Genomic DNA, 18,766 nt, shown 5'->3' with positions numbered 1-18,766 from the left:
CCGGGCCGGGCCGCGGGAGCCACAACAAACATGGCGGCAGCGGCGGCGGCAACGGGCGGCGGCCGCGGCGCGGGGTGGCGGCGGTGAGTAGTCGCCCTTCTCCTTCTTCCCCCTTACGCCGTAGAAGGGGTAGCTCGGCGGCAGCATGACCCGCAATCCTCCCTTCCTTCCCCGGGGCGGTGGCAGCGGTCCGCCGTGACACGCTCTGCCCGCCCCGCGGCGTCCCCGCTGGGGCCTCCCTTTAGCGTGAGGGGGACGGGCGGGAGCGCCTCACCGGGGGAGGCTGCTGTCGGTTCGGGCGGGTGAGGAGAGCCGTGCTGCCGGTGCAGCCCCTCGGCTTCCCCCTTGTTTTGAAGCCGGGACGACGACGAGGACGACGAACGACCCGTGACCGTGTGGCTTCCCGCCCACGCGTGAAGGCGGCGTGGGTCGGAGAAAGGTGGAGGAAGCCGGAGGGGTTCGTGCGCGGTCTGGCGTGGAAAGGGGGTGGCGGAGCAACCGGCGATTTTCCGTGGCTGGTGACAGGTCGTAGGGCTCGGCCCGGCAACCGCCAACGCTGCGATTCCTCTTCCCACGCAGAAAACTCCTTCAGAAGGAGCAGGAAGGGCTTGGATAGAGTTTGGGATCCTTCCTCTTTGTTTTTTTTTAATTTGAAGTCATTTGTAGTGGAACATGTGAGACTGGGGCAGAGACAAGCCCCCTCTCCTCCCCCCCCCCCCCCCCCTTAATTCCTTAAAAGAAAACAGGGTGCATACATGTGCCCGTAGTCATTTTATTCTCTTATAATTACTGCGGTATGAGTTCTTACTGTGTGTGTTAAACTACTGGTTTTTCTCTGAATTATTTTCTTTAGTATAATTCTCTAAGCAAAATATTTGCAACACCTTTCATCCTAGCACATCCTATGGCACTTCTTAGACGATAAACTTAGTACACATCAGCACTGGAACTGGTGTTAAATCCAGCAGTTGAGCCCATGTAGAAAACGAATAACCGGTATTCTACCTGTCAGTGTACAAAGCTGGAGAAGATGTAGTTGTCTATGTAGAAAATGTTCTGTGTAAGTAGAACTTGAGGAACATCTGGTGTGATCAGCCCTTTGAGTGCCTGAAACGTGAGCTGGTCTGCTCAGGTTTCTAATAATTAGAATTGCATTTACTGGTTTGCAGTAGTGACATAGCAAGCATCTGATCTGTATCCTTCTCCCTGAAAAGGAGAACAGCTGGTTGTATACCTACAAAAAATACCACGTAAAATCACAAAAGGTTCTTTTGTGCACACAAATATAGAGGTTTGAGGCAGTGCTTAAATTGTGGTGACTCACCTACATTGACATAAAAAAAAAGGATGAATGTTTTCAGATTAAATCAATGAGGAAGAGAAAGGAAGTTTTATGCAGTTGATCACCAAAATAAGATCTTTTCCCCAATCAGATTTTTAAAATTTTCTGTAATTTTCTTTAAATGTCATTATAAAAGTAATTGATGACATAAGTTTTTGTGCCTTACACAAAGGGATACACGGATTCTTCTGTGAAAATACGGACCTTTAACATTGTTTCATGTTGAACCAATCAACATTTAGAGTGGTTTAATATTAAATTGTTTTTTCTTATTATAATTTGGCGAAAGTTGACCTGGTCAGGACTTTACATTACATTGTTCTGTTTTTCTCTTCCATATCTTTAATTCATATCCTGGTATCTTTGTTTTATTGCAGGAGACACCAACAAATGGAATACAAATTAACTTAAGCCTACACGAGGCTGGTGACACCTGAAAGAGGGTAGGCAAAATTGATATGTAAAGATGTGTTGAAAACTAACTTAATGGTGTTAATAATGATAGTAGTTGAGCACAGTTAGGTATGATGTGAAAGAACATACTCATCTGGATGCTAGAAATGAACTAACACTTGTAAATAACTTTGAAAATACAAGAGGATGTGTTTAAATGTGGTCTTGAACTCAGGACTTGAGTTTTTGTCGGTCACCTGATGCCTTGTTTAGTAGCTATTGGAAAATGAAAAGATACTGCAAATGTAGCATTATAAATTATTTCTGATTATAATCTGCAGAATGGTAATGTGACTGACTCATTGTCCTCTTTCCAACTGAATCCTAAATTCTGTCTTCACAAATTCATTGCAAATTGACACTCTAGCGGTTTGTCATTTACAGTCCCAGAAAAGACCATGACCAGTGACTTCTAATGAATAATTTTCCTATTTCAATGCAAAATAATGAAATGGATTAAGAGTTTTATGCAGGATAGGAAACTAAAATCTTGGGAGAACTCTGAAATACTGCTTTCTATAAGGCTTCTTTCCATTTTTGCTGATCAGCGACATTTGCTTGGTTTCCCAACATTACAGTTACCGTAACTGACTTAGCCAACTCTGGGATTTTTTGAAGCCATGTGTTCACCAGAGGAACTATTCAAATGATCAGTGAGATAGAAGTGTCTTTCAGTGAGATAGATGAAGGAGTGGATGCAGTCTTTGAAAAGTTTTTGCTGGAAATGTAATTGTTTTAATAAAACTTACAGCAGTAGAGTGTTAGAACCTGTCTTTCAAAACACACATATTTTTTTCAAGTTTCTTTCTTACAACTCATGGGGGTTGGGAAGAATAATGGACATATGTTTCCTTTTCTTCCTTCCAGGGAAAGTGGAGAAGCTGTGCTCTGTGCTTTCTGTCTGACCTGCTGGGAGTACCTTTTGGAGCATGTTTGCTACTTAACAGGGAACTGAAATTCAGGTATGATCCATTTAAAAAAAAAAAAAAAAGACGACAAGTTGATTTTGATTATTATGTCATTTTATCCCATTTGATACTGTCCTTATGTTACTGTTGCTGAAATCCATTTCCCCAGTCATACTTATTTGGTGATCTTTAATAAGTTAAAAATCCTAAAAAGAATATTCTTATCGTTATCAATTTGTGCATTGATTCATGCTGTATGATAAAAGTAATCCTTCACTTAAAAACAAGGTTTTTAAACTTTTTTATGAATGCATTCAAATTCAATGACACTTGTGTTTTGAAAATATTTTTCCTTCTAGGCACAAGTGGTTGTAAACATAAAGAGGGAATATGGGTGAAAAGAAGCCAGAACCTTTGGACTTTGTAAAAGATTTTCAGGAATATCTTACACAACAGACTCACCATGTAAATATGATTTCTGGATCAGTTAGTGGAGATAAGGAAGTAGAGACTCTTCAGGGAGGTAAGCTAATTTCAGTGCTATCAAATTTTTATTTTTTTTTTGAGAATGACTGCATTGTTTACGTTCCAGATAATTATGGAGGCTATTACAATTGTATGGAGGCATCTCTGATAGTCGTTTTCACATCACAAAAGATACGTATGTACTTTTGTTTTAATCATGGTATGTTGTGTATTTAAAGACCAAGGGCATAGAGAAGCAAAAGTTATTTGGCACAATCTCACAGCAAAATAGATAGTATCCCACTGATGCTTGACTGAAATCTCTTGCGTTATTCACAGCTGGGACAGAAGGTGATCAGAATGGTCTGGATCATCCTTCTGTTGAAGTTTCACTGGATGAGAACTCAGGAATGTTAGTGGATGGGTTTGAAAGGACATTTGATGGAAAGTTAAAGTGTCGATACTGCAACTATGCCAGCAAAGGAACAGCACGGCTTATAGAGCATATCAGAATTCATACAGGTATGAAGTATTCTGCAGTACTTTGCTGTGAGGCATTGTGATACTAACTCAATGGTATGATTTGCAAGTGAGGAGTTGGCATCTTCAAGCAGTGTGATAGTTCTTGGAGTTACTCAACAATTAGAAGCGTTTAGGTTTTTTTAATAGACTGTTTTTTTAAGAGTGTGCCCTGTACCTATTTAAATTATGCAAATTTCTGCTTACATTTATTATTGCAACTATTGAATTTGAAGTAACTATATATGGGAGTAAAGTTTAGTGTGAAAGCATCAGTGTAAATTGAAGGGCCCTAAATGTAACTTTTAGTTTTTCCTTGCTAATCAGAAAAGTGAAAAATGTACATGTTGCCATGTGGAGATTTATAGGGGCTGCTTCTCCTCTGTTGTTTAGCTGTGAAAATACTACTGTTTTGTACAACATTCTAGATGTGGAAGTATAAAACATAGTAATAAGAATAAAGTTTTCAGATTGGTAGAATATTCAAATGTGAAGGCATATTGTCAAATAAGTGATTAATAACAGTAATGAAAAGAAAAAATACTTACTGTGGCTTCTTTAAGAGCATTTGCCACTGTTGGGTTTATAAAGCTGAAAAGCAGAACTCTTAGTAAAGGTTAGAATATCCTAAACCGTTCATGAAGTCAGCTCTGACTTCTTGGCAAATGAGAGAAAACAAACGAAAGGTCCTTGGTGAAGTCTGACTTTGGTGCCTGCCCAGTGTATTACACCAATACAGAAGACTTTATGGCTGTTAACTAGAGTAATAAGAAAAATTGTATTCTGCAAAGAATGGAAGTTTCTACAGGTGTCCAGCCTGGTATGGACTGTCCCAAAACTTTTAAGCATATCGTTTCAGTGGTCTTGGGCAGGTGGCCTTCTGGGACTCCCTTTGAAGGAAATGCATTGTTGTAACTTGGATGTAATTGTAGCTCTCTTCGGGTACGATTATTGTTAATCACATGCTTGCTTTGCTGTGAACCATTGCTTCTACACAGTAACTCCCAGGATGTATTTTGGGGAAGTCAGTGCTCCTTGCACTGGCCCTGCAGTGTTGGCTTGTTTTGACAAGGCATAACAGGATAGAAAATGGCAACCAACTAGAAGTCAAAGAGTTCTGAGGTTTAGACTCTGAAGATCTTGTAAATTCTTCTCTTGTGCTACCATGAGCTACCTCTGTGTGTAGCTGTTGCTGTTTTCAGATTCTCAGTGGAAATTTCATGTAGATCCAATAGTGGATAAAATACTGTGGCTTGTGAACCTGCATTTGACACAGTGTTAATGCTGTGGCTTGCTGCACATCTGCAAAGCAGTGGTGTGTTTTGGAGCATTATTTTTGTCTGGCTTTTCATAAAGCAGTTACAGCTTCACCTACCATTTGCCTCATATGGTCTGTGAACAACAAGAGATCTTTTCTTTTTAACAGCTTTACTCTGCGCAGTGCTATTTCTGAGCTTGTGAAATGAGGATGATGCAGTAGTGGGAGAAACTGTACTGCAGACTTACAGTTCATTTTTAAAAGGTACTTAAAGGTGCAGAAGTAACATCAACTTTAAAATTCCATGTCTTTTCAGTAGCCTGTGGCCTATAGCTATTGCTATCTAAAAACTAGAATCCCCAAGCCCACAGTTACTACTGGCCAGTTGTCAACATGAGCAGATGGACTGCTAGAGCTGTGATGGGAGACACAAATTACTACTTGAAGAAGTTGGTGTTGTGCGTTCGCTGATTCTTGAGAAGTTTTTGATGGCTTTGGTGTGCTTGGGGTTTCTCAAACAGAATGACTGAAATAACGTGTTGTTACTTAATGCCAAATGTCATAAATTATAGCCATACTAGAGAGCAAAAATTCAAATCTTCCTCCTTTAAGTATCAAAGTGTAGTTATTGGTATAGTGTCAGCATTCCTTCTCTTGCTGTAGGAAGTTGCCTACCTTTCTTATACTCTCAGATCTTAGCTTAACAGTTCTTTCGTGTTTTCAGAATGCTTTCTTATCCTGCTGCTACTTCAGGGAGTAGAGGTTGCTAAGTGGCCAGAGGTAGCAGAACAATTCCTGGTGCAGATTATGACCATTTCAGCATGGTTGCAACATAATATATACAAAAGCAAGAAGGATTCCAACCAAGAATTGGGATGCTAAGAAACATCCTCAAAAATCTCTGACCCAGTGGTCATTATTCAGAAGCAAACATTTCATGAGCTACACAAACTCAGTTTTTAGGGCAAAGCGTAATACTTGGGGTTTGTGCCTTGATTAACATTTTGAGTCGTTTCACATGGTCACAGTATATGGTATTGTTAGCATTATACCAGAAGAAAAGAGCTTTACATGTGGGGTGACTATTGTCTCAGTGCAGCTGCAGGTATTCCTGTTATCCGAGGGTATACGCATGACTCGTTTCATCAAAGAAACTCACAAAGGTGCTAGGAAAAGGTAGCCATATCGAAGGCGCACATCGCTCTACTGCAAAATCACACAGTCTGAATTATTTCCATTTTCAGAAAGCTAACTAGCAGTGAGAGAGGGATACAGGGGGTGTCAGCCTATCGTCTACCAAAGAGCTTCAGCAATTTGGACACACCTTCACACAGTGAATGCTTTGTAGCCAGGTTACTGGTTTAAACATGCCTGATGCCTAATGAAATACCAATAACTGTACAATGATAACAGTTCATTTCCCTATAGCAATCTGTTCAGCTTTATAATATAGACAAGAATCTCAGGCTGTCAGGGGTTTATTTGTTTTTCTGTATAGTTTCCCCTTTGCCTTTTTACAATACGTTTCATATCCTTAATTTTAATGCACACTGTGTGGTGTCCTGACGGCAACACCATTTTGGCATTAACTTAACGGCTCTTCGGAAAGCCCCACTTTGTTTCTTTGTACAGAGACAGAGGGCTCCGGAACAAGCAAGGGTTTTTTTGGTGTTGGTTTTTTTTTCTGGTTTTTTTTTTTCCACTTAAGGACAAGGACATCCAAGACCTGAGTGTAGTTTTGCTCAGAAGCATAGTGGGGAAGCTGCAAGGGGCCAAGAGATGGATTGCACGGACTAGGAAGGCTCAGAGTGACTGAATCAGCATTAAAATAGGGAAGTGATAGCTGCCTAGTAGCCTCAGAGCAATGTAAGTAAACAGGTAATGCATCCTGGATAACATGCAAGTGCAGCAAGGTATCTGCGAAAGTAATTATGATCCAGGCATGATCATGCAACCATTATCAAGTGCAACTTACTGCAGAATTAACTTCATGCTGAGTCTGACAGCAGTATAATTAGTAGTTCATCAGCTGTGGTGTATTAAGGGTATGCGCACGGGATGCAAATCTTTATCTCTGTGTAACCAGTTTAGAATGAAATTAGCCCATTCAGATTGACAAATTCTTTGTGAATGCAGGGAGTTTGTCAGCCTTTTTACATCACCGTTTGTACCAAATCTCCAGATCTTTACACATACATTATCTGAATACATTTATATGCTTATGGAGAAATCATGGTTTCAGTTGGTGCAAATAAGGTACCTAGAGGCAGCACAAAAATTGCTTGCTTTCCTCTTGAAGAGCCAGTGATGTAGGAGGAAAGAAAAATCTATTCAGTATCCCAGATTGTGATTCCAAACTGTAGGATGCTCCACATGGGAAGGGCATGCCATCTTATGGGGCCTGTATAGTGCTTGCAATGTAATAGTGGCCCTTGCTCCCTTCAGTCTCTGGGTTTTACAGTTGTTCTAGATGGGTTTTGAAAGCCAAAAACCAGATGTATTGCCCTGTATTTAAAATAGTAGAAAATACTTTTAAAAAAAAAAAAAAGGCTGAAGAGAAGGAGCCCACTCACATTTTTTTGGAGTTTGTCGTGCTGTGTGGCAAGAGAATCGGTTGCTTAACAGTGATTTAGAAATTGACCGGCATTCTAGATAGGAAGATAAGATGATGTTTCATTTCAGCACCTGAACATGCATCAAATCCTTTAGGCATTTCTAACATTGCAGACCTGGATCTAAAAACTCCTAAAAGATCAGTCTATGAACGGAAAATCAAAAGTCCCGAAGTATTATGTTACAGATGTGTTGGCCTGTAATTGTTTGGAAGTTTTCTAAATACTTTTAAAAGTGTTAATGTTATTATCTCTAAATATCATTTAATAGAAGAGGAAAGTTCTAACTATCAGAAAGGAGAATAGCTGGTATTATCATGTCTGAGAGAGCACACAGTTGTCCAGGGCTTAGCTGGCTTTTGTTTTCTTTAATAACTCTTAAGCCACAGGATCCTTTTTCAAAATTCAGTTCTTGAGAGGATGCATGTGTACGTGGGTTATTTAGATAATAGTTCCGGGATGTTTAAAACTAGGAGTGTTTGGAAGATATTGAAAGGATACTCTCCCTCAATGTTTAAACACAGTTACCATTAAGAATGATTACATTTTGGTGGTGCAGACATTCCTGTAGCCAACTGCTTATGTGCTTTATAGGTGAGGTAGAGTTTGGATCCAGTTAAGAGCACTGCACAAACATCACTGCATTCAGTCCTTGGCATCATTGCTGCAATTCCTAGTCAGGTTATCTGTTATGCTAATTCTGGTCACATTTTTTTTCTTACACTTATTGTCACTTGGGTGAGGCAGAGATGTCTAAATTTACTTTTCCACCAAATAACCAGCTAAACTCAAGACTAGCAGTGACTCTGAAGCTGAACTGTTAGATTAGCAGCTCCCATTTAGCTACTTTCTGTTCCATTAAAAACCTTTTTCAGGCACTCTGAGATGCTACAGTTAATCTGTTGTAATTTTCCAGGTGAGAAGCCTCACAGATGCCATTTATGTCCCTTTGCATCAGCTTATGAACGTCATCTGGAAGCTCATATGCGATCGCATACTGGTGAAAAACCATACAAATGTGAATTGTGTTCCTTCCGCTGCAGTGACAGAAGCAACTTATCTCACCACCGCAGACGCAAACATAAAATGGTGCCTGTCAAGGGTACAAGGTCTTCCCTAAGCAGCAAGAAAATGTGGGGGGTTTTGCAGAAGAAGACCAGCAATTTAGGGTACAGCAGAAGAGCATTAATTAATTTGAGTCCACCTTCCATGGTGGTTCAGAAACCAGACTACCTTAATGATTTCACTCATGAAATCCCAAATATCCAGACTGAAGCATATGAGAGCATGACAAAAACAACCCAGAGCAGTGGGTTACCAAGAGATCCGCAAGACCTTATGGTAGATAATCCTTTAAATCAGCTCTCTACATTAGCTGGACAGTTATCTAGCTTGCCACCTGAAAACCAAAATCCAGCCTCTCCTGACGTTGTTTCCTGTCAAGATGAAAAGCCTTTCATGATACAGCAGCCTGCTGCACCTGCAGTAGTTTCAGCTGTGTCAGCAAATATTCCTCAAAGTTCATCTCCAACCAGCCCAGATCCTCGGCCTACACACAATCAACGGAACTATAGCCCCGTGGCAGGTCCCAGCAGTGATCGCAGTGCCCACACCAGTACTCCCAGCATAAGTAACAGTCAACCAAGTACTCCAGCTCCAACCCTTCCGGTTCAGGACCCTCAGCTTCTGCATCACTGCCAACACTGTGACATGTACTTTGCGGACAATATCCTTTATACTATTCACATGGGATGTCATGGATTTGAAAATCCTTTTCAGTGCAACATATGTGGGTGTAAGTGTAAAAATAAGTATGACTTTGCTTGCCATTTTGCAAGAGGCCAACATAGTCAACATTGACTGAGAACGTGCTTTCATTTAGTTTTTTAACATATTACAGTATATTTTTCATACTTGCTGAAGGAAAGCTTGCACATGCCCATAAGGAATCTTCACGTTAGTCAATTCGACAAAGGAGGCAAACTTATTTCTGTGTTGTTGTAAAACTTGCCAGGGAAATTTTGTGTAAGATGTAGTTGTTATTTTATATGTAGCCTTTCAAAAAAGCTGAGTGAGTGCTGTAAGAATTGGAATGCATTTACATGCTTTGGTTGCTAAATTTAAGTTGCTTGCACTTAATCCCAATAAATGTTCTACAAATGTAGAAGCAGAGTGTGTCCTGAAATGTAGGTTGCAATTATCAGACTATTTACTAGGCAAGACAAAATATATTAACCATAAAATACGAAAGGTTAATGCAGTGACACATATGGTTACTTTGGAGACATACTTGTCCTTAGAAACCTAGTTACTCCAAATGGGAAGAACAAACAGAAACAACTTTCACATACAAATTCAATTTGATGTAAAACTTTCTGTAATCTGATGAAGATTAATAATTTAAGTTTTTGCTTAGTATAGTCTAAACTCTTCATGCTAGGGTTCAAACACTAATTTAACTATTATTTTTAAAGCTCATCACAAAACTGGAAGATAACAGGTTATTGTGAATGAAACTCTGGTAGGAAAAAAAGAGTTAAAAGCTTGTCATTCACTAGTTATACAAAAGAAAAATTAAATATGACACCTTATTTTAAACTACACTTACCAAATTTTATGTGTCATTCTTTTTAAAAGGAGGTTATTTTAAACAGTCATAATAAAGAGCTTGTAGAACTAATATATATTCCGTGAGATTTTTAACTGCCTTAAACTAATTTGTACAGATATTTAAAATTTGCACAATTAGACTTCTGTCTTGCTGATAGAAGTTCTAGTAGAAACAAACAAGAGGTTTACAAATTAAAAATCATTTGTTCAGTTTTATCTCGGGCCAAACTACAACTGATAGGTTGCCTGCAGGTTTGAAAGTTGTATAATCTAGTTTATTGTAAACTTCGGCTAACTTGGAAGTCAGTTTGTCTTGTCCTCTCCCCTGGATTTGTTGTCCGTTCAGTGTCCTAGAAATAAGGGGAAGGGCTTCTGGGTTTTCTGAACTGTTCATATAGTAGGGAAAGGAATACCGGCTGACTACATTTGAAGTCATTGTGATTAATAATTGTAGGTGGCAAATGGTAACTAAAGATGTACGTGAAGTCCATTGCACATGTTTATTTTTTTTATACTGTACATCTTACTTTAGAAGCACCTAGGCTAATGGACAGGCACTTTAATGTAAACCTAAATAAAACTTCCTAGCAAAAATTAATGAAAGCTCTTAATGTGCTACACAGGAATTTGTAATGTTTCAAAAAAAAAAAAGTGAAGAACTGTTACTTTTCCCATATTTAGACATGCACTTTTACCTTAGTTTGTCTTACTTGAGACAACTTAAAGCTTCCCTTATATATTCCCCTTTTACTATCAGCAGATTATGTCAGCAAATATGTTTTGTTAAAAGCAGGAAGATTTTATTAATGTTCTGCAAGTCAGAGGTTGGAATCTGAATAGCATACGTTTGGCTTATTCAAATGTATATTGTTATGGGAGCTAAAGCTTCCTGAGGCCAATAGAAAAACTTACAATGACTTCAGTGTAAGATCAACGCAGGAAAAACTACCATTCTGAGAATTTTAGCTTTAGAAGTAATTTTGACTTCAGTGAACTAGAAATTTTCAAACCAAATATGTTTCTCTCTACCTAACTTACCTACTGTTGAATTTTCCGTGCTTAAGTAACCAGCTGAAGGAACTGGATTCTTGGCTGCACGTAGTCTTGTAGTAATGAGGTCAAAAATATGCCATTGAAGTACTTCCAATATAGTGAAGATAAATGATAGCACAGTATCACTCTTAAAAATGTCTTTGGTTTCAGGCCTGGTTCAAAATCCTTTTCAGTGGATTTGTAAAACAGAATGTAATTTCTATTTTTCATAGTGACACTCTTTATAATTCCAAAATATCTCTTTATTGCTTTATACTTTCAAAATTTATTTTAAAAGCAACACTGCAACTCTGTGTGCATAAACATAGAGAGTCCTTTATTTTAAGGACGAAAGTTGATTGAACTGGAATCCAGTTGGAATTTACTGCTCCTATACAGGTTTTGTAACATGACTGTTCTAGTCAAGAGAGTAATGTAGAAACGATAGCTCTCTTTTGATCATGTATTGACACATTCTAAAATCTAAATTTGGTAAAAATACAATATTAGAGCAACAGACGTTAGTGTTGAAGACCATTACAATTAGTAATTGATAGAGGTCACTTTCCTTGCCTTTTGATACGTGAAGCGAGCTTCTATTCCTAGGCTCTAGCAACTCCAAGGAAACTTCTGGAGTGGGGGTGCTCCAAGGAGCACCTTCCAGGACTGAACGATGCCGATCACAACAGCCAAGTTCTCCTTGGTTTGTGGCTCCAGCCTTTCTTCCTCTTGGTATTGGTAGGGAGGTTAACTCCGATGTGCACAGATGTTTGAGATTTTGTCCTTCCATTCCATTTACGTGGTTTCTTGCCCATTAGGACTTTCACTGGCAGTGCCTGTAAACATTACAGACTTTTCTTTTTGTGTTGGCTAATGATTTGGTGATTTAGAAAAATGACTTCTGAATCACGATGCCCCTGAACGAAATTTCAGGTAAGAGAATAGATAGGTCACTAATAGAGGTAGCTGCTAGCAAGAGGAAGCCTGCATGATCTTACTGAAAAGGGGCCCTCATTTAGGAGGGGATCCTCTGTTATGGGGGGAAGGTGGAAGAAAACCCACCCCAAAAGCCCCTAACCCCAGACCTTGCAAATTGTTGTTCAAAAGTATTTTAATAGTGCTGACTTAATACCATTGTTTCTGCCTCAAAGTACCTAAGGAAAAGAAAACGAGCTTGAACACCTATGAACTGTTGAACAATGATAAAAATATTTTTCCTTCTTTCCTTGTGCAAGCTCCTGTTTGCAGGAGGGGGTTCTTAGGCAGCAGCAGGCTTTGGTGTTCATCCCTTGATCTGCAACCAGACCTGCGGGGCAGATCCCTGCTGACTCCCCCCCTGGACTAGGATTCTTAAATTTTCAGCATAATACTGTGTGTTCGGTTGTGCCAAACAGTACCCCGACTATATCTGTTTCCTTCTGTCTACTGAGTAGGATTGGAAGGTGTATTTTCGTATTGGTTTTTCACAATTTTGTACATACTGTTTACTATAATTTAAAGACCAGAATAGTAGTGGAAAATTGTTTTAGAGTATGATCCTGATGATTCCCTTGTACAAGCAGGCCTTGCTGAGTCAAGGAGGGATGCTTGTCAGGAATTGTGGGATCGAGTCCTTGGTTAGTAGGACTTGTCATATTGAGTTCTCCACGTGCTACACTGCACTACCTTGTTTTTGTTATAAAACCCAAATCCTTATATTATAAGGTGACAATTAGCATTTTAACTTGTATTAACAGGGAAGTTTGGGAATGAGCTGAAATTTTTCCATAGCTTGACTCTGTTAAGTTCTGTAGTTGCAAAACATTAACTTGTTGGGGTTTTTGTGTTGTAATAGATTATTTTATGGATTTGTTGACATTTTTAACATGCACTATTTATAGTACTCAATACAGACTTATTGTGAGACTGAATAGTCCGATGAACATGCAGATACTAGACTGAAGATCATAGGATATTATTATCTTGGTTAATACTGAAACCAACTGTAAAGCAGCTAATAGGGAAAAATAGTTGTTTTTTCACAGATACATGTTTAGATGAAGAGGATTTTGACATAAAGTGTTGATTGGCATTTTAACATAAAACTCGGTGCTGGAAGACACACATTCCAACAGTGTTTCCTAGCAAAATGATCTGTTGCTATTTGTTTTGTTCCAGAATGTTGGGGGGGGGGGGGGGTGTTGCTTGTTTGGGTTTTGTTTCTTTTTGACGAAGGGAATGTAATTTAGAAGTCTTCACTGGCAAGTTTTCTATTAATTTTAAGCTTCTTTGAAAATCTACAGCAAATGGATGTTCTGCTGCAGGAAATCTATCCCCTGCTGAAGCATTTTTCATTGAGCAATCTTTGTGTATGTGCTTCTAAGTACCTGCTTTGTTAATAATATGTATTTCAGTGTAAAGAGCATATTTTGTATGCGAAAATGAAACCCGTTAGAGTTGTAAAATAAATTTTATTGTGTAGTGAATGTTTTCAGATGACAAGGTTAATTCTGAAATAACTCGACTATATCTAGTGTAGTTCATGTTGTGAAGCTTTGCTTTTGTAAGATACGAATAAAATAACACTTTCTAATTAAGTCTCCTGTTAATTCTTAATTGCATATGCTTGAACAGGTACAACTGGTGAACTGCTTATGACTAGCTCTGGTCTAGATATGGTAAGGAAGGTAAGCTTACCTCTTGGGTAAGCAAGGAACAGTGCATTTATGTTTCAGTCTGCTTAAGTTGAAAACCAGGACATACTTCTACCCCTTTCCACTGTTAACCCTGCACATCTGGTCATCTTCCAAATCGTTTTTTTCATCATACTCATATTTCCTTCTTATCAAGAGTGCTTCTGTGTCTGAAATGAGAGTTTTTGTCATGGTGAGGTAGTTGTCACTGCATATGGAACTTCTGTGTATGTTGTTATTGGCAACTTTGAAGGTGGCACCAAGTTATAAGTACCTTATGGACACTGGAGTTAATCCCACATGTGTGTACATGCATGCAACTCTCAAGTTTCTGGTTCTTTGCAGTTTTTGTCAGAGAAAGAAGCAGCAAAGCCAAGAGCCATCCATCTCGCTTCTTCCTGTTATACCTTCCTAGACATGTATTCTCTGGCAATGCTCAGGTACCTGTTTGACAGAGCCAAGCCGGTCACCAGCCAAGGTGCTCTTCAAAACCTCAGCTGGAGGAGGCTCTGAGGAAGCTCATCCAGCTTGAAGTTTGTTCCCCCTGTATAAGCAGGGAACAGGACTAGATGACTTCTAAGTGTTCCTCCCAGGCTAACTTTTTCTATGATTCTGTGGAATTTAAATAAAATCTAAGGACAGTTTGTTGTTGGCTTCATCCTCAAAGTGAAACACGGTATGTTAGGCTATTTCTCTTCTATAATGCAGGGAGAGGAGTTATTACAGAAGGCAGGATCCTCCATAGAAGGAAGCTGTATCTCGTAAGATGTTTTCAGCTGTACTGCTGAAAGAGTACTACATTTTAAACACTCTGGAGTTAAATACCAACAGTCTCCGTCACTATTTTAAAATATATTTATTAACTACATTGGTTGCCTCATGTTGGAATGAAGAAGTTACACTTGTAGCAGGCTCAGAACGTTGATTTTGTATGCAACTTTGGTTTTTCAACTCATTTCCTTGCCGCAAGTCTTCCAAAAATTCTGCTTTGAGTTTGTTGAGTTCTTCGGCCAGGCTCTTCATCTCACTTGAGGGCACGTTTTTATCTAAAAGAAAATTAAAGCTGAACTTTTAACTTCATGCTTAAAGACAAAATTTACAGACTTTGACTCGCATTCTACAAACAACTTTGACCAGACTTCTGAAGGCCTGCAGGTCTGGGATTTCTTAACAATTTACCCCAAGGAAATTTCATAGGTTTAGTCCTACGTTGCCAGCTAGCACCTGGAATATGCTACACGTACCTTTTGCGTCCTTCATTGTCTGAGAGATGATGCGTCTGCATGTCTGATCAGCCTGATGGACAGTACTAGCTGCACAGATTGCTCGATCGGCTTCCTACCCAGGGTGACCAACAGGAAGGAAGAATACATGCAAACACATTATATTTGATTTAGACTGTCATCAACTTTTGAAGTACTCTTTGAAAACAAGTAAAATGTTAGCAGCAACTCGGTGACGAGTGCAGTGCACACCTGTTCCTTGCAATGTGGAGGCGGGTATGTACAGCTGGTGACTGACTGCCAGAGACAGATATGTGTGACATTAAGAAGTGAACATTATTTTCCTCAGAGTGATGTGACAGCTCCAAAATCTTTTTACTACCCTAGAACATGTAACAGTATTCTTGAAGGCAGTTCAGTGGCTTAAATTAATAACATGACAGAAGTACCCATTTCAAATAGGATTAACTCTTCTGTGTGTGCTTTTGCAATCAAGAAATGCAGTAGCTATTTCTCAGTTTCTGTCATCATGGTGTTCCGTGTACAATTCGGGAATAACTAACTCATTCACCATCATCTGAAAGAGCTATGACTGTGAAGACAAGCAATGCTACCTTTTGTTCAGTGTTTTCCTCATTTTGCTTCACTGGATTTTCCAAAGCAGCAGCCAGCAAACTAATTATCTGCTCACTAAGAAAACAAACAAAAGAGTAAACCACATTAATCAAACAGCTTCACTGAAAATTTTTCTTTCATTTTGTACCGATGCCTCATCACAGGAAAAAAAGCAAGTTTTCAGTTAAATTCATGAAGCAATCAATGAAATAGTCTTTATACAGCAAGTTAGGTGAAAACCAATTACAGCTAGAACTACAGCAAATTATTTCCAGTCTTATGTTTCAGCCAATTTACATAAACTTTCAACACCAGTTCAGAAGTGCAGTTAGTTTTGAGGTTAACTCTGCGAAGAATGATGGCTGCGAGTTCCCAACAACTGGCATATACTGTGTGTGTAATTGCCTGGCTTCCAAAAATCACCATATGGAATATTTTTTTACATACTGTTTAGATGCAGTAAAAAGCTTCTACCCATCCGTTTATGAAAAGAGTACTTAGTGAAAACCCTAGCATCAATCCAGTAGCATACTTATCCTCTGAAGTGCAATCAAAACTTTTCAGAATGAGGCTGTTCTGTTCCCAAGCATTTTTCTTGAGATCTGGCATTTCTATTCTTCTCGCCATTAAACATATTGTCTGGTCAGGTAACGGATGACTTCTTAGACGATTCCTCTGCAAGCAGCATTCAAGTGGACACTCTAAAAATAACTGGCAGAAGCTCAAGGAATCTAAAAGAAATAAACAGACAATCTTACCTTTAAAGTGCTCAAGTAAAAATTTCTGAGAGCAACAGGCACAAGAAAGGCTTTACACGAATTAGGAACTGCTACACTCGTTTTGAGCCCGAAAAGAATACAAACCTAAAAAGAATACAAACAATTTTACCTTCAAGGCTGCCCAAGTAGTAATTTCTGAGATCAAGATACATAAGAAGGGCTTTAAGCGACCTAGCAATTTCTAATAAAACAGTACTAAAGTTAAGTTGATGCTTACTACACCGTGGGAACCTAGTGATTAAGAGTAACAAATATGCCACAGAAGAACATGCTAGAAGAAAGGCAGTTGAAGCACACCGAACTCCCTACGAAGCTGAAAACGTTCTTACGCATAGCAAGGAAGGGGAATTACATTTGCGAGCCAGCTGGTACACCTCGTATCTCATGCTCTGATAATAAAAATTGTCATCCAAGATCAGGTAGAGCGGCCTAGACGTGGCTGCGAGTGTCCAGGAACGGCCAGCTCCGGCGTCGCTTTCCGCTGAGGAGAGCAGCCCCTGCCCGTGGCAGCAGGCCAGGAAGCGCTCCCAGGCCGGCTGGGCGGCGGTGGCCGGGGCAGAGAGCGGGTCCCCGGTCACCACCGCCCGCAGGAACCGCTCCAGGCACTGCAGCAGCTCCCGCCGGCTCCGCTTCCAGCGGGGCAGCTGCGGAGGAAGGCAGCGGAGGGGTGAAGGCCCCCCGCACCCACCGCCCGCCCCAGGCCCCGCCGCGGGGGCAGCGGCAGCGGCAGCCGGGCGGGAAGGCCCGGCGTGAGGGCAGGGCGGCGCTGCCTAGCAACGGCCGCAGCGAGGCGCCGCGGCTGGCCAATGAGAGCAGAGAGCGGGAAGGAAGAAAACCGCCACTGACCAATGGGGACGGCTCCGCCGGTCCCGCCCCCGGCTCGGGCGGGCCGAAGGCCTCCGGCGGGATGAGCTCGTCGTAGTCGAGGAGAGCGCAGGCCCAGCCCGGCCGCTGCGGCAGGCGGCGGCGCAGGGCGCGGGCCAGGGTGGACTTGCCGGCCGCCGGCAGCCCGCACAGCACGCACAGGCCCACCCGGGCGCGCCCGGCGCCGCTCGGCTGCTCATCCTCCTCCTCCTTCTCCTCCTCCGCCGCCGCCGCCGCCGCCAGCGCCCCGTCCGCCGCTCCCGCGGGCCGCCGCTGCTCTGCGCATGCGCGGGGCCTTCGGCGCGGGCGGGGCGCGGAGGTTCCCTGAGGTGAGCGGCGGGCGGTGTGGAGAGCGGTGTGGGCGTCTGCGCGAAACAGCCGGGTTAACTCGGATTTGTTTCGGTAATAAATTCAGTAACACGCTCTAGCGAACCCACGAGCGTCAGACGGCTGAGCGATGCCGGGTGTGCCCGGCGGTGGTTTTTGTTACCGTCGTAAAATCGAGATACTAGCGAGCGTGCTGACCCTGATGCTTTATTTTAGATTACATTCATGTAGCATTATGTTTGCTAATGAGGCCTAAATGATAGGAATACTTGATGATAACAATTCAAGATTCTGAGGAATTAAGGAAGATGACACCTCTTCGGAGGACGCTCCTTGCCAGTGCGGGTTTTTGCCTGCGATATATTTTGGGTTCTTTTGTCCAGCTCTTCGGTGAAATGGCCATCTAGGGGATTAGAAATATTTTCTTGGTGAGGCCACTCCATAATTTATTCACTCTTTTTGCTAGTTCATATTCCCAAAGTTTGCATGCAAGCAGGGTCAGTGTGTGATTACTCTCCAATGTACAGATCGATCAGTATCCACAGCTTTGTTCTTGCCAGTGAGCTTTTTTCTGCGTGGCAGATTCTTTTCCAGTAGTTGCCATTTTGACAAACTATGTAACTTTACAAATTTTCTCTTAAATCGGTACCGTTTTCCAATTGTCCCATTTAGAGTGACAGAAATTATCGGTTGCTTTTGTAGTGGAACCAGTTTCTAGCAAAAATCGCAAGCTGTAATAACCAGTAAACATTAAAACAATGTTAAGTTGTATAATGTATTTCATGATACACCACATTTTCTATAACAGTAGAGATGGCTCATTTCTCTTAGACACATCATCTACAGAGTTTCTTTCCATTGCTAGTATCCCTACGTGAGCTTACTTTTCCAGACTACCTGAACTGGAAAGTAACGCACAGCTAGTAGGTAATGAGAGGCAGGATCTGGATCCCAGCTTTGATGGGGTTGCACTGAAGGCAAGGCTCAGAGCGATGCATAGGAACTGGCTGTGAGCCTGGCATGCTGGGTACAGCTGCATTCAGCTGGTGGCACACTGCTGAGGGGACGGTCCAGGAGGTAGGCAGAC

General features: G+C 41.1%; 2 protein-coding genes across 4 annotated transcripts; one reads left to right on the top strand and one right to left on the bottom strand.

Moving 5' to 3' along the window:
* Window positions 1-10,778, top strand: IKZF5 (IKAROS family zinc finger 5). Of its 3 annotated transcripts, none has more exons than XM_049809566.1 (6): window positions 1-83; window positions 1,720-1,785; window positions 2,663-2,757; window positions 3,063-3,226; window positions 3,508-3,690; window positions 8,474-10,778. In XM_049809566.1, the coding sequence occupies exons 4-6, from the start codon at window positions 3,094-3,096 to the stop codon at window positions 9,415-9,417; spliced, it is 1,260 nt and encodes a 419-aa protein (XP_049665523.1). In that variant the 5' UTR covers window positions 1-83; window positions 1,720-1,785; window positions 2,663-2,757; window positions 3,063-3,093; the 3' UTR covers window positions 9,418-10,778. The 3 variants fall into 3 exon arrangements, with proteins under 3 accessions (XP_049665523.1, XP_049665524.1, XP_049665525.1); XM_049809567.1 differs by lacking the exon at window positions 1-83 and adding an exon at window positions 104-439; XM_049809568.1 differs by lacking the exon at window positions 1-83 and adding an exon at window positions 846-1,060.
* A 3,930-nt stretch (window positions 10,779-14,708) lies between these two features.
* Window positions 14,709-18,347, bottom strand: PSTK (phosphoseryl-tRNA kinase). The gene is made up of 7 exons (XM_049811262.1): window positions 18,329-18,347; window positions 17,335-17,576; window positions 16,841-17,132; window positions 16,242-16,440; window positions 15,709-15,784; window positions 15,116-15,209; window positions 14,709-14,917 (listed from the first exon to the last, which is right to left on the bottom strand). The coding sequence occupies exons 1-7, from the start codon at window positions 18,345-18,347 to the stop codon at window positions 14,712-14,714; spliced, it is 1,128 nt and encodes a 375-aa protein (XP_049667219.1). The 3' UTR covers window positions 14,709-14,711.
* Window positions 18,348-18,766: the final 419 nt, after the last annotated feature.

Source organism: Accipiter gentilis, chromosome 9 (genome assembly GCF_929443795.1).
Source record: "Accipiter gentilis chromosome 9, bAccGen1.1, whole genome shotgun sequence".
Classification (NCBI taxonomy): domain Eukaryota; kingdom Metazoa; phylum Chordata; class Aves; order Accipitriformes; family Accipitridae; genus Astur; species Astur gentilis.
Note: the sequence above shows the minus strand (reverse complement) of the source record. Positions and strands in the feature narration are given on the sequence as shown.

Coding starts and splice junctions, on each gene's coding strand:
- IKZF5 (XM_049809566.1), top strand. CDS start 3,094: ATGGGTGAAAAGAAGCCAGAACCTTTGGACTTTGTAAAAGATTTTCAG. Junction 3,227..3,507: donor AGTAGAGACTCTTCAGGGAG/GTAAGCTAATTT, acceptor CGTTATTCACAG/CTGGGACAGAAGGTGATCAG. Junction 3,691..8,473: donor GCATATCAGAATTCATACAG/GTATGAAGTATT, acceptor GTAATTTTCCAG/GTGAGAAGCCTCACAGATGC.
- PSTK (XM_049811262.1), bottom strand. Junction 15,785..16,241: donor GATTGCACTTCAGAGGATAA/GTATGCTACTGG, acceptor TTGTTTTCTTAG/TGAGCAGATAATTAGTTTGC. Junction 15,210..15,708: donor AGGAAAACACTGAACAAAAG/GTAGCATTGCTT, acceptor CACCCTGGGTAG/GAAGCCGATCGAGCAATCTG.